This window comes from Salvia splendens, chromosome 5 (assembly GCF_004379255.2).
Source record: "Salvia splendens isolate huo1 chromosome 5, SspV2, whole genome shotgun sequence".
Lineage (NCBI taxonomy): Eukaryota > Viridiplantae > Streptophyta > Magnoliopsida > Lamiales > Lamiaceae > Salvia > Salvia splendens.
Genome location: NC_056036.1, coordinates 42,047,115 through 42,062,783, shown reverse-complemented (window position 1 = coordinate 42,062,783; position 15,669 = coordinate 42,047,115). Strand labels below are relative to the sequence as shown.

Below are 15,669 nucleotides of genomic sequence, written 5' to 3'. Positions count from 1 at the left end.
AATGGAATTTAGAACAATTCAAGTAAACTAGATGAAATATAACTCAATATTTCTTCACAGTCATGAAAAATGGAGAATGCACAAGGGTGGTAGGCACCACAACTCGCTAGTTATTCACAGTATATCAGACTATCAGAAAAGAGGACAAAGTAGATAGTGAAGTAATATGAGCAAGATTACATCTAGAGCTGCATTGACCCTCCTAGAATCCCTTTAAGTTGCGGTTCAAAGTAACCAACATTGAGTTTGTACTCAGATCTACGATCAGTTTGAGTTTCTTTCTTCTCGAAACAATATACAGGGCCTGCCACTTCTCGTCTTCAAGAACAGCTCCCACGTCAAAAGTCATTACATGGATTGATCTTCCTGCAGTTATTGGGATAAACAAAAGAAATGAACTGCATGTCGCATCAGACAGAATTCCATAATCGAACAAGAGCAGTGACATGGTCCTCCTCCAGTCCAAAATTAACACCCTTCAGTCTCAGAGCAGAAAAAATCGCGCAAAAACTGTAGAGATATCATTTGCTATGTACTTAACTAACCCTATATTCTAAATTAAAACTAAAGGTTACTTCTAAAGCATACTATAAGAGAAAATCACTTGAAAGGCGACAATAAACATTGATTTTGGCTTCATAATGTCCAGTAAGAAAGACGGGCAACTTCCACCTCTCGCATTCGGTGATTCAATGGAAATGCTACAGTAAGGAAATCTACTTAGTAATCTTGTGCATGAGTCATATTTAATCCTACGTCAAATTCTGGTTTGTCATGCTACTCTATAAATCAGTCAAAAAAATCATGAAGTTTAGATTTAATTGCAATTATCCAATGGCCAAAAATAGATCGTCTACAAGTAATATAAAGTAATGTATTGTTGACGATTTTCTATTAAACACCGTCGTTTTCTCTACAAATAGACGACATCGTTAACTGACCAACGATGACATCCACAGAGGATTTTCCAGCTGCCATTCAAATACAATTTCACCACAATAAATTCGCATTTCAGTGGTACACATCAGAATTTGACCAACCTTCCCCGTTTTCCTGGCAATTAGCCCCAATTATATTATACTACTACTAGTATTCGCCAAAAACACAATTGAATCAAACCTACCCTGCGTTTGCACAACACAAATACCAGAATAACTCTAATGCTAAAAGCTGTGTTCTGAATTCATACTCCAACAATCCACAAAACCCTCGCAAATCAAATCCATTAATTCAACCAACAAAGACTAAACTCCGATAACAAATCAAACAACAATCATAAGAAAGCAAAATAAGACGATTTACCAGTGTAGAACTCCCAATGAACAGGGCGCTTGGTGACGACGTCCTCGTAATACCAAATGAAACGAAGCTTCTGCCAAACGTTGCAGAGAAATCCGTCGACGCTCTCCTGACCTAGGTATTCGGCGCCGTCGAGCCAATCGGGGCGGAGAATACCGACATCGAGCTGCGCGGAGCTGCACGTTTTGGCGGAATCGAGAGAGTAGAAGAAGGAGGTGCCGTTGTTCCACTCGAGATCGTACGAAATCGAGCCGAGCTGGTCTTGTATGATGTTGAAGTTGCGGCCGTTGGGCCAGTCGTACCAGAGGTTGATCAGGCTGAGAGATCCGCTGTAGTTGACGTATAGGATGGAGTGGAATTGGAGCGGCCACGTCGCAGGTGTCGGAGATTCCGCCGCTGCGGAGGCGGCGAAGAGGAGGAGGAGGAGGAGAGCGTATGTGGCGGAGGAAGCCATTGATTGTGGACTGTTTCTGCTAATTTTTGTGGAGAGAGTGATAAATTCCACTCTTTCTGGATAAGGAGAGTAATTATTTTATTTTGTGATTCATCAAATATTACTACTCCTAAATCACAAAAAGAAATTAGGAGTACTACAAATTTATGAAAGCTGTTGTGAGCATCAACGATGAGTTTTTGCTCAGTATAATGAAGCATTTAACACTCGTAAATGTCACTGGAAACCTACATTAATAAATCGCCGACCTATGTCAGCTTTGCTCGTTCCTCAAATGCAACATATCATTCCATCGTTTCTTACTCCATCTCTCCCAATAAATATAAAATATTTAGTTTTTCCACCCGAGATTTTATGTGTACTATTTTGTGAGTTAATGGAACGGAGCGCAATGAATATTAGAGTTATTTAGAGTGGAGAGAAAATGCTTTTGGGTTGAAAAGAAATACTACTACGTACTACTACTAATTATTAAGGTCACCGTATAATGCAATGTTTTAAAAACCGGACCGGACCGGCCGGTTCACCGGTCAGACCGCGAACCGGTAGGTAGTCCGGTCCGGTTCACCCCTTTAAACCGCCACTGCATTGAACCGCCGTGAACCGGTGGAACCGGCCGATCAGACCAGGTTGAACTCATGACCTCTCTTCTAGTTAAGAAGACTTCTACCACTCCACCACATGAGCTCATTGAACAATTTGAACATTAAATATTTTTATACATTAACCATTAATTTTATCTACAAAAACTAATAATTCATTTTAATTTTATTATTCTTTAATATAATTGTTAATTATAATATATATAATTATCATCCTTTATATTTTAATGATGCTCTACTCACCACCTATATTATTATTAGTACCATATAAGATTCATTATTTACTGTAAATAAATTTTTTATATTACATACTTAATTTATATACCCTAGCTATTGACATTAATGAATAATCTTATCTAAACTAATTAATAAGTACTTAATTCATATTTAATTATATATTATTTTACGAAATAAATTTTCTTAAATTAATATAAACATTATCTGTTTTAATACATGAAATATTAAATTTTTTATCTAGACTAACTAATATTAAATATATATATCTGAATATATTTACTAAATTTAATATTATTTATATTTATACATCACTAATTATCTATAAGGTTTAATGTTTTGTGATATATTATTAATTGTAAATCATTTACTAAATTTAATATATTTTTATATATATTTGCAACAGTAAAACGGTTAGACCGGTGGTTCGACCGGTTGAACCGTGAACCAGTAACATCGCCGGTTCGTTTGCCGGTTCGGTTTTTAAAACATTGATATAATGTCTCCGTTGACGTGGTGAAGATTAAAAAAATGTGATGGAATATGAATGAGTGACAAAATATGTGACCAGTTTTTATAAAGTACATTCATATTATGATGGATGTGAGTATAACTAGTAAGTGGGAAAAAAATTATCTTTGAATTATAGACAAATCGAAAAGAAAAGAAAAGATATTATCTCGCAAAATGAATAGATGGCAAACTGTTTGGATCTTAAAAGAAATGAAGTATATAATCCATCTTACGTTCCTTCATACATCTTAGCGTATTTCAATTTCATCTCCATCATCGTCTATTCCCAAATGATGCAAGCAGCCTCAGTTTGCAAATTAATCAATTACTTACTACACAATTCGCAATTATCCGCATGACTAATTTTCAAGTATTTTTCAATTGAAAAGAAAGCGAAAGAGATACTCATACCATATCTGCACACTGCTCTCTCCGCTCCTTTTTTTTGTAAAAGAAATCAATAAAAGATCTCCATTCACTCTTCCTATTACCCCACTCTTTTACGTTATATTCATTACGTTTTTTCACAATCTCCCACACAAGAAAGCGCAACCAAAAAGCAAAGGGAAAGGGAAGGGAGAGTTCGAGGAAGCAATCGCCACAGTCGATTGCACTACACAGAACCTGCAATTCTCTTCATTGTATAAATTGAATTTAACCCTGTCTGTTTCCTCATTGTACACATTACAAGCAAGAAGCACGTAATTTTCGCGTATAATCTTCGATGCAATTGCTTCCAGCACTCAACCCAACCCTGCCCATGCCTTTTTCCAAAATCTCCTGTGCCATTTAAGCAACAAAAAGGGTAAATTAGCAATAACACATTCAACACATCTTGTCTAAATATACTTCAACCCGGACAGATATTGCTGTCTCGAAATCAGATACTGAGCTAAGGAGTATATAACTCCAAGAAGCCCCAATATCTTGATCTTGATAATGTCTGTCATTATGACTGGTGGTAGATTCAGCGGTATGGTAAGCAAGGGCCATGAATCAGCCTGTTTCGTGTAGCTCCAAACAAAACGGTTGAAAAGGATATGGCTTGGGAAGGTCAGTACAAGGAGGGCCAGATTCTTGACAGCAAATATCCAGTCAGGTCCCCCGATATCAACGCCCCATCCTGTGTTGCCATGCCACACATCTTCCCATATACTGTACACGGAAGTCGACACCAAGTAGATGGAGATAGCGACAGAAACAGGGAAGTACCTCTGCTTATCACCAAAACCAGCAAAGAAATCTGAATCCTGGTTAAGCAGCAGCAGGACAGGTGCCAAGAAAAATATAGCGCGGTTTGATCCTCCGGTGAGATGCACATTCAAGATCAAACATATTGCAAAACACATTACAGTGGCAACATTACCAACTGCAGGCATCCAGGCTCCTTCTGCAGCCATCCGCTTTATAGTGAATGTTGGCATAGTAGAGGCCCTGCGTTGCTTCATAAATCTCAATCTTGGAGGCACCATAGCTGAACTGCTTTCACCCGACTGACTGTGTCGAAGTCCACCTCTTTCCGCAAACTTCTCGCGAATAAGTGAAGCTAACTCAAACTTTATCTCAAGCGCTATAAGCATAAAGATAGCAGCATATAAACCAAGGAGAGATGTCCTTGCACCCTCAACAGCAAGTAATGTCGCAATCTTATTGTCCTCCTCAGCCACGATCTCTCCAAGCCAAGCCTTGTTAATTCTCACCTGGCCCTCCAGTAAATATGTTACCGGAAATAGGGCCACGATCAGAGCAAACATCCAAGGCAAGAACTTGGTGCTAGAAGTGGAAGGTAGATGAGTGAAAATCACAAACACAGACGTGCACACCATGGTGACAATGATGAGAGCATGTAGAATTGCTGCCTGAAGAAAATACTCTGCAGATATGTAAATGCCAAGAGCAATTCCCACAGCAATGGCATAAAATGTTCTCAACTCAACAATGTAAGATATCGGAATAACGGAGGTGACACCAGCCAGAGTGAGAAGGATTGCTGCAATAAGCAACCATGATGGCCACGTTGGCTTTGAAGCCATGAAGCCATATATGGAAATATCATCAGCAGATTGACGTGCCGATTTGATTAGGTCAGAGTGATAAGTCCATGCCAGTGGAATTGGAGGCTGCATCACGATGAATAGCAGACCAGTTGCTATGACCAACACCAAGTATCTCTTTGCAGCCTGCAAATGAAGATCAAAAAATCTTAACAGTTAATCCTAAATTCCTAATAAAAACATATTTGCTAAGCATACATGCTAACCAACAATGCCTTTTAGAAGTGATAGAAAATGCAAAAGAAGATATTAATCTTCCAAGTATCATATACTGGATGGACTAATACTTGAGAATGCTGTATAAAGAATCTTTTGGCGCTATATGATTATGAGCATCAAGGAATTATCTAAATAATCGAGGTAAACATATGACATGCCATGTAAACATTTGGTCCTATCCATAAGTGAAGCTAGATAGAAATAAAAACAATAATAATAAAGAACTGTACCATGACATGTGAGAAGTGCAAAGCGACAATCGGTATACAAGCTAAGCCTGTCAAGAGAATGCAAGAACCCAAGAGTAAGCCATCAGATGGAGGTCTTCCATACCACCACTGAAGGGCTTCAAATATTGTTTCGCGACAAAACCAGACTGACAGGGCAACCACACCAGCATGTGCATACCCTTGAAAAGGTTTCATCTTTGAGGCTGATGATTTAGATTTATCCCTGCAAGGTAACCAGACCCATTAAGTTTATGAGGAAAAGTGCAACATTAACAATGGGAAAAAAGGTTTTGCTAGTACTTATAAAGCAGCAAAGGAGGCGATACTGCTAGCAATAGAACAGCCGAAACCCACAACACAGCCTTTGAAGCCATAAAAGCATGGACAACTTTGCTGAATAAAGACAAATCAGAACCCAAACTGCTTTTGATCCAATTCTCCGGTCTACAGAAAGTCTCCTTACAATGGCCAGACCCGCAAAAGTAGTCATGACAACCATATAACTCGGGTACATCACATCCTCATCCATCCCATAGTAATACACATTTGAATAGTTGAAAAAATTGTTCTCAATATAGCACAACAAGAAGGCATGGCCGATCAATCCAGCTTCAGTGAGGAAAGAAAATTGTGGAGGAAGAACAGCTAAACCAGGAACTGCCATTGCCAGAAGCACACTGCCAACTATAAGCTTACAAAAAGATTTCAATGACATGCCTGCTATCCAAATATTAAGATCCCAGTAGTTATGCATCATGAACCAAGCAACCATCAAGCTCCCCAACACAACAAATGCAGAGTATGATGACAAGCTCTTCTTCGTGAAGAAACGAGCCAAACAATATCCAGCTACTGAAGGGAGTGGAAGGAACTGTAAAGGAAAAGGAGTCATTCGGAGGTATGCTTTACACTCATAAATCATTAAGAGAAGTTTGGGTCACAATATACATTAGTTTTCCCACTTTCCAGTGAATAATTGTTTTCTAAAATTGTTTTCTGTTCATAGAAAACTGCAAAAACATAAAATGGGGATAAAGTATCAACCTAATGGATCAATTTTTCAGAATATATACTAAAAAGATGGAAAAGATAGATGGAAAATGGGTCAACCATTTTAGTTCAGTATATACAGTCTTGGCAATCAAATCACATCCTTTACTCAGAAACCAAACTCTTTTTAGACCTAAATACCTATGCTAGCCAGACACTATTGACTATGTACTTTTCACAATCATGGAATTAGAGGATCGGGATATCCAGTCAGACATCGACGTGTGTATAATGCATGATTATTTACAGAGTTATGAATGAATTTTGAACTTAGGCAGAAACTAAATCTAAACGGACGGATTTGACTACATCTCATAGGAGTAAAAAATAGATCAGTAGGAAATTGTTATCCATGTTTCTCTTTATACGTCCAAGTAGAGGTTCAAAGGTTAAATATTAAAGCAGCACCGATAGAAGCTTTCTTGCTGAATTTTTATAGATTCATCATGGAATGGCTGACAAAGTCTTAAAAATCATTGATTTAAACAAAACATCACTCAGTGGGCATAGCTTAAGAGTTAAGACCTAGCATAAATGAGATTTCTAATCTAATCTTAATAGAGCATAGTTGGTGCAACAGTTGATGGCCATTAGAGCAGAAAGAAAAATGCACGCAGCCTGTTGTAACTCGTTACTCTCTAAATAAATTTAAACCTTGGAGTTATATAATGAGGTGAAAACATGCTGAGAAAGTGTGGTTTGTATGATACGTTCTATGAGTATTTTCTAGATAACCTTATCATGATACTCAGCATCCCATTCCTTTGCAGTAGTAAATCTAACACTCATTAAACTAAGAATAATAAATAGTTAATGAGGACTCATCTAACTTTGATTTTCTATAGCAACAAGTCAGAGAGATAGCACCATTCACAGAATATGGTCAATTATGCATTCTGTTTAGAGAAGATATTCCTTTCAGCATTAGACAAAGTTAAGCAAATTCCATAAAAGTTCTCAAAACAATATCAGAGAACGGCAACAATAACAGTCCGAAGCTACCAGAACGTGCCAATACAAGAAAGAAAAAGGCACACCTTAAGTAAGAGTAAATTCACAAAACCAATCCTCAAATAAGGAGTTACAAAAGGAAAATCACATTATCAGATGACCAAAGTCGTAAATGAACAAGAAAACTACGTACCAGGTAGGAAATCCGACTACAATAGCTCCAGCAGCACTGACAGTGACAGCCAATGCAGTGAATACGAGTGAGCTGAATGCGTCGGAAACCATACCAGAGCATAAGAACCTGCAGCAGCAGGCTCCTCCAAGCATTTGATGGTGACAAGCAGATAATTCAGAGGCGGCTGGAACATGAATGTACCGCCCAAATGAATGAAAAAACAACACGAATCTCCAGGCATACAACAACAACAACTAAAGCCACAGCACCATTGACAAATCGAATGCTCTGCAACTGGGTACTCGTTCTTAGTAACCCACCACAATGCCCCTCTTGTGGATGCATACAATTGAAGCAGAAAGGGAATGAAGAAAAGCAGAAACAAATCGGAGATGCAGCACTGGATGAGAACATAACCCAATAATGGGAGGCAATGTGGAACGATACAGGACGAACAAAAGACTCAGCGTATGCACACAGCTTTCAAGCTGCCCAAGAATGAAACTATCTTCGGGACCTCACCTCCATGGAAATTCACTTCTTGCTTCAATTTTGAACGAGGACACACGGGGAACTGATACAGCCAGTAGAAAACGCAATTAAAAACCTGAGATAGTAAGCAGCATTCCACATACCCACTGCAGAAACAGTCGCCCAGGTAAAAAGTGTGGAAGCTATGAGCGGAACACAAGCGAACAAGAGGCGTTCGAGAGCGAGCACGATGGTAGGGTGCTCGATTTGTATCCACTTGAACTGCAGCGATACCCAAACTCCGATTAGGAAATTCGCCATTGCACAAGTTAGGGCAGCGAGAAGAGCAATTGAAACATAATTGAAGGTGTAGTAGAGCGATGAGCTGAAGAAGAAGTAAATCTGCGCGGCGATGAGGGTGAACCAGACGGCGAAGAAGGAACCGGATTTGAAATTGAGCGAATCGAGGATATACGCAACCATGAGCCCGACGACAATGGTGGCGACGACCGGAGCACCGCCGAGGTCGAGGAGGAAGGCAGCGGACGGGACGAGCGCGACGGCGATTCTGGCATTGTGGACGAAGAGGAGGGGGAGAATCGAGAGTTCTTCTTAGAGGAGCTGGAGCGGCGGCCGATTCCGGCTGCTCCGCCGTGATATAAGATATCGGAGGTTAGGGTTAGGGTTTTGGTTCTCCGTTATAGGAGGAGGAGGTGGCGAAGGAGGGGGCGCTGGTGGATGGGATATGTGGGGCGGAAAGCCCGGGCTGGAGCTCCGGCGCAGCATATTGCCGCGGCGGGGAACGGTTTCGTGATCGATCGGAGTGAGTGAAAAATATATGGAGCAAAGACTGAGCTCTGAATAGACCTTTTTGATGGCGTTAATCCATAACGGAGACAGGGGACGATGGTCATTTCAGCATCCGTGACGTGTTTCAGAGCCACGCTGGCCGTACGATTGGTTTCAAGTGGTCCACTGGAAGATTGAGGTTTATATAATTCATCACTGAATTTTAAGAAAATTTGTAACTTGAAAGTGCTAATCTTCATAATCAAGATTAAAAACAATGATTTTTCAAAATATAAATGAAGCATTATAAATTTTTTATATTAATAATAGATTTTTGAATTTTCTCTTTTTTTTCTTTTTTAAATTATTTCCTCACTAAGTATAGTGAATTAACAAAATTATTCAATGATAGTTAAATAATTAATGCATAATTAGAGTGACTACATATTTAAGCCATATTACTTGCACTGACAACATTTGTTCCTNNNTTTTTGTAGGAGCAACTGGGAGTTAGGATTGGAGCTTAGGAGGAAGCACACCTGCAAAGGATTTTTACACCCACCCTCCCACCCGAATGCACTATGGACGTCATGCCAAGTTTGGGGGAGTTTCCTTTCCCTTTACTTTATTTGTCTTCTTTGCATGCATTGAGGACAATGATGCATTCAAGTTTGGGGGGGTTATGAATGATTTGTGATGTATGTTTTTTGGGTGTTTTGCGTGATAAAGATGTTTTGAATCTATGTAGTTGACGGGTGCATGCTTTATCTTCGGCTTTCTGGTTAGGAAATCTTACTTGATCTTTGAAGCTTAGGATGAATGGAATGGGTGCATGAATTTATTTGAAAGAGCATGTTGTGATTACATCCGATTTCTTAAGTTGAGGAGAGTATGAAAATCGCATGACTTGTGGAAATTATTTTGGATTGATTTGCTTTATCGAGTGAAGTGCTTGCGTTCGTTTGTGTTAACGATTTGGGAGGACAAGGCACTAGGATGAACTCCATGGCCAAATGATCACATGCCTAGTCCATCAAATGATCCCCTAGAAGCCACCTTGAGCTTAATTTCTTATTCTTTGTGTAAACACTTAGCCAAACACTTAGCCACTAAAATAAGCCTAATTTAGCCTCATCGATAGACCTTGCTACTATTTGGGTGCTAAATACAAGTTGAGCTTTGTGGTTTGAGTTTGAGTGTGGGTGGTGAATTGTAAAGAGTAGACATTTCTAGACTTGATAGAAGGTGAAAAGAATGAAGTTCTAAGAAAAAAAAATAAGAAAAAGAAAAGACGACCTCCAAATTCACAAAAGTCGAGGTCTTTACAAAAACAAAAAAAAAAAAAATAAGTTGATGAAATAAAGATAGAGCTTCTATGTTTGTTTGTGTAATCTCGTCTGGAATAGATCTCAAGTTTGGGGGAGTGTGGGTTTGGTTGTAATTTTTCGTTGGTTAATCTTTGGAAGGAAGTTGTAGGAGGGAAGATTTTGGCACTCAAATGGGTAGCCTTTGAGCTCACTATCCATACTTATCCTACCTCGTCCCTAGCCCCATTACAACCTTGAAATAAGACCTTGGACCTTATCGTTGATGCTTGTGGATGTTGTGTAAAGAACTTGGTAGAGTTAAAGAGGTTCGATTTGAAATCTGTGAGTCTATGTGGTTAGTATTGCTTAATGAGTCAATGATGATGGTTTGAGTTGTTTGATCGCATGCTTGGACTTATTTTGAAGTGCACCTTAACTTGACGTTCTAGGGGGATGAGTGATTGTTCTTGAGAGTGGGAAATCTCGATTGGAAATGTTGGGGGTTTAGATTTTGTCACTCACGTCCCTACATGATTCTTTGTGATGAAAATTTCTCTGCGGGGTAGACTTGCGTTGAGTTTTTGTGCTGCTAAAAAATGTACCTTGCTCGGGGCGAGCAAGAGCTTAAGTTTGGGGGTATTTGATGCGAAGCTTATTTCCTATTCTTTACCCCGGATTTCATGTTAATTATAACTCACCAAGTCGTGCTTTGAGTGTAGTTTTCGGGTGTTAGAAGCTGGAAGTTCGTCGGAAATGCATAGCTGAGATTCCAGAGAGTTCGCCCGGTCGGGCGTTTTGATGTCGCTAAACGCGGTCGGGCGTTTCCATATTGTGCATGCGGAGTCCAGAAAGTTCGCCGGTCGGGCGTTCTGATTTCAACTAAACGCCCGGTCGGGCGTTTCCCGCGAGGCCATGCAGTAGCCTTTCGCCCGGTCGGGCGATTACCTCCTTTGAATTCGCCCGGTCGGGCGTTTTAGTCGCGTAACTGCGATTTTGCAGTTGACCCAGCGGTTGAAGGATTAAAAAGGCTGGGAAAATGAATTGGAAGGGGGGAACGAGACAGCGAAAAAAGACAGAGGGAGAGAAAGGAGGAGAGGAAGAAGAGAAGGAAGGCATTCCGGCCATTATTCCGACCATCCATTCCCGAATACCGACTCCACTCGACGAGAGCATCACACCTATGGTTTTATTTCTACATTCTACCATGTGTATAGGCTAGGCTCTCTTTGTTGCTCCGAGTTGTAATCTAGGCTTGTGTATTTGTTTTAACACCTTGAATCGTATGTTTGATACCAACAATGTGTTTGATAATTAAAATGCTACGTTTTTGGCTAATGATGTAGTGTTGTTAAATCTTAACTATTGTCTCTTTAACATAGCTTAGGATTGATCGTTTGTTGGTATGCTTTCGATTTAGAACTGTTCAGGGGATAAATTGATAGTGGATTAGGTAAGTGATTATAGTAGACGACATTTATTCCCGCGCATCCACAGGAATTAAATGTCGTTGAAAGTTGGTTCATGGAACAAGTGTTCAGCTGACTGTGAACTATACGTCGTAGACATGTTCAGTGCACGCGATTAGGTTGATAATTATAATCCCGTCGTATGTTTCGTTGTAAATGGTGTAAAACAACGCAAGCTTAGTGAGCAACTTGGAGTGACCTGTCTTTCTCGTGTCAAAAATCTCATTTTAGTAGCTTAAATTAGTTAACCTTCTCAAAATCAAAACAAAATCTTTTGATACTTTGTGTAGTCATATTAAGTGTAAGCAATCTCGCCTCCCTGTGGATCGACACTTGAAATACTACTACGATACTGTATTCTTGCAGTAGTGTAGTATTATTAGAGTTAAAATAATTGAACTTGATAATCTTTTTACATTGATTAAGAACTCTAAAATATCACATCATTATACCAAATCGAATTTATGGAAGCAATGATCAAATAATATAATACCAAAAAAACAAAATATGATCTTCTAATATCCTAACTCAAAGCAATTAATAAAAGTTGGAAATCAGCATAATAAAAACTCCCAATATCAAAATGTTTACTCGAAACAAATATGCATCTCAATACAAAATCTTTTCAAGGGGAATAGAAAGATAAGTAGGCAGCATTATTCAAAACAGCAGTGCACGTTCAAGACTGCAGAGGCCTATCAAAATCAAGTCAAATGAATATTTAAACAATCCTTGAAATACCAAAACTAACTAATACAAATCAGTATAAAATTATTCGTCACCATAATGGATTTACCATATCAAGCTCAAGAGCAACTTCTCTCTCACCCAACCATCAACTTGTTCTCATCTAAAAAGGTGTAAGTGGGAACCTCGAGGTTGAACGGCGCAGGCCCTTTGCGAATCCGACCAGAGATGTCGTAATGGGATCCGTGGCACGGGCAAAACCAACCCCCGTAATCACCAGCATTCGGCAAGGGGATGCACCCCAGATGGGTGCAAACCCCAATAACCACGAGCCATTCGGGATTCTTGACCCTCACAGCATCCTCCTGTGGGTCACGGAGGGAGGCAACGTCGACACTGTTTGCCAGCTTGATGTCTTCTTCGGTTCGGCGCCTGATGAAGACTGGCTTCCCGCGCCACTTCACTGTGACGGTTGTCCCAGGTTCGATGCTAGACAGATCCACCTCGAGGGAAGCGAGAGCAAGGACATCTTTACTGGCAGACATGCTCAGAACGAATTTGAGCACAAGGAGACGGGCTAGTGATGCGTATACAAACCTGCCTCCAGTCAAAACAAAGTATGCGAACGCACGTTTGCTAGGATCACCTGGCGGGTATCGCTCGTGGTTGTGCTCATCGTAGACAATCTTTGAGCTGGGATTCTTGATGGCCGCCACGGTAGCAGGGACTTCTGGAACCAGGCCTGAGTCTTGCCCTGCTGCAAGGGCACCAGAAGAGAACCCTACGAGACGCACAGAGGTTAGGAAACATTATTTCAATTTCCGTGGCTATCTAATTTATACATGTGGCACAGCTGAAAACAACAAGAGTGGGGGGCTGGAAGCAGAGTATCTCTTGGAAAATTTGCAAGATTAATGATGTATAAATATATTACAGATTTGGAAATTTTGAGAGGTTTGATCTCAGAAAATAGTATAACCACTAAGTGTAGATTATAGATAAACACCTAAGGTCCTAAACCAAAGCATGGAATGTTAAATGGTTTGCGATAAGGGGGTGAAGAAAATGAGATAGCAAGATAAACCAACTGCAATGCAAGATTTAATCATAGATAGAGAGAGAAAGGTAGAGTCAAGAGGAAACAACAGAAAACATTTCGCTTAAAAAAATCCAAGTGTGCAAAGAGAAATTCTAGTAAGAAGCAAATGCGATGACAAAAGTTTCAGCATACCGTGAGATCATTAATAAACAACAAGCCAATAACACAGTTGTATACATATAATCACAAGGAATCTGGTTGGTTAGAGCCTTTACAACATACCTAGTGTTCTAATAAAAAACACTGACATGTGGAAACAACCCAACTATTGAACACCTGAACACATATGATCACAAAGAATCTATTTGGTAAGTTGCTCCCTCAGAGAACCTTTACGACACACCTAGTGTTTTGATAAAACAACCACCAAAGTCAGTTCGCCGACTAAGAGCAACAGAGCACTATTACACATGATACTCAGAATAAACTGAATTAAAAAAACGCTACTTTAGGTCAAAGAAGAGCACATATATCCTGAACCAAAACAACACTATCATAATTATTACTTGAAGAATCTCAATACTGCATAACTAATCACGGTTGGTAGGTTTCTCTACGTAAGGTATACAAACGAAGCAAAAAAATCATAGCTAAAGTATGTTTATACTAGAATCAAGACACGCAAGCTGTTAGTTTGCATGTTGGATAACATTTCAAAGCATCAAAAACATTGGTCTGTGAGCAAAAAAACTTGTGCAAGCAAATGCAGGCATTAAATAAGCTACTTATGAGCATTATGATCAGAAATGTATTGATTGGGTCTAATTATCTATCATCAGTAATGAACGCACCTTAATTCCATAACCAATTTATATGCTAAGCTAACAAAATGATAGAATATAGCGCCAAATAAACCATTAATCTACAAAACATCAGGGGATACTAATCCAACAGCTCCATGCCTCCATGAAGCGCTCCTTTCGAACTTATCATCTCAATGGAAACATAATACACTATTTTTTGGATGAACGGTTCAATCACAAAGCAATCCATAACAAACAGGAATCAATTAAGTCAATAGCGACAACTCACGCACAAACTCGCAAATATCATACTCCACATTTTCTTAACCGACTGGATCTTCGCAGCAATAACACCAATAAATAAAATAATCGACTCAAAAAAAGCAAGGAACCTCTGATCTGATCGAAAACAGAAATTGATCGAACGGGTGAAGAAGTGCGTTCATCAGACGATGAATCGCCGCCGACGAACGGGTTTCTGGAGGTAAATGCGGCGGAAGGAGCCTGAGCCGACCGCCATGAGAGAGAAGAAAGCCTCCGCCCCGCTACCCTCAGCATCTTCGATAAATGGAGATTTTTCACCTATCGATTGGATTGTCACGACTTATTCTCGAGCCCTAGCGCAGGATCTATCTCTCTCTCTCTCTCTCTGAAGAAAGGAAAATGGAAAAGGCAAATTGAAAAGGAAAATTACAGATTTGATTTGGCGAACGGAACGACACCGTTCCGCAAGCTTTGACTATTTCACGGCCTACGATGTCCGGTCCACATAGTCATGGGCTCGGCCCATCAATAGCGGGCTTTGAAATTTCCCCTTTTTGAAACTGAGGATTTAATGGGCTTTGAATTTCACTATATTTGAATTTTATTAGAACTAGTAAAGACTAAATATGACGACTTCTCAAAGGAAAGTAAAGACTACAACATTAGTGAAAATATGAAATTAAAAATATAATTTAATTAAGCCTTATTTTATAATTAATATTGTTCATCTTACCCGTTCAGTTATATAACATAAACTTCAATTCCATTTAATCATGGTACACTACATATTAGAGAGTCAAGGACACTACATATTCCTTAATGAGTATTACGCAGTATTTTAATTTCACTCCATCCCTGCATATATTATTCATTATTTATAATCATAAAAAAATGGAGATATTACAACCATTAGTAAAATACGTTTATTTAGTGTTTTGTTATCTATATATCTATGTATCTATACAATGTGAGTTTTGGAAAAATTTAAAATAATGTCATTTTGATTAAAAGTTTATCTAACAATTAAAATTATGTTTATCGTTTAAAAGGTCAAATAATTAT

General features: G+C 39.2%; 1 protein-coding gene and 2 pseudogenes across 1 annotated transcript; all 3 read right to left on the bottom strand.

The window, feature by feature from the left end:
• Nucleotides 1-7: 7 nt before the first annotated feature.
• On the bottom strand, nucleotides 8-1,774 carry LOC121801918 (annotated as a pseudogene).
• A 1,809-nt stretch (nucleotides 1,775-3,583) lies between these two features.
• Nucleotides 3,584-9,518, bottom strand: LOC121804315 (annotated as a pseudogene).
• Nucleotides 9,519-12,351: 2,833 nt separating this feature from the next.
• Nucleotides 12,352-15,022, bottom strand: LOC121803006 (cytochrome b-c1 complex subunit Rieske-4, mitochondrial-like). The gene is made up of 2 exons (XM_042202706.1): nucleotides 14,736-15,022; nucleotides 12,352-13,282 (listed from the first exon to the last, which is right to left on the bottom strand). The coding sequence occupies exons 1-2, from the start codon at nucleotides 14,899-14,901 to the stop codon at nucleotides 12,639-12,641; spliced, it is 810 nt and encodes a 269-aa protein (XP_042058640.1). The 5' UTR covers nucleotides 14,902-15,022; the 3' UTR covers nucleotides 12,352-12,638.
• Between the last annotated feature and the right edge of the window lie 647 nt (nucleotides 15,023-15,669).

What these genes read in the sequence shown, in the direction of transcription:
- LOC121803006 (XM_042202706.1), bottom strand. Translation starts at nt 14,901, where the DNA reads ATGCTGAGGGTAGCGGGGCGGAGGCTTTCTTCTCTCTCATGGCGGTCG. An exon ending in TGTTTTCGATCAGATCAGAG is followed by an intron (nt 13,283 to 14,735) that starts GTTCCTTGCTTT and finishes TGCGTCTCGTAG; the next exon opens with GGTTCTCTTCTGGTGCCCTT.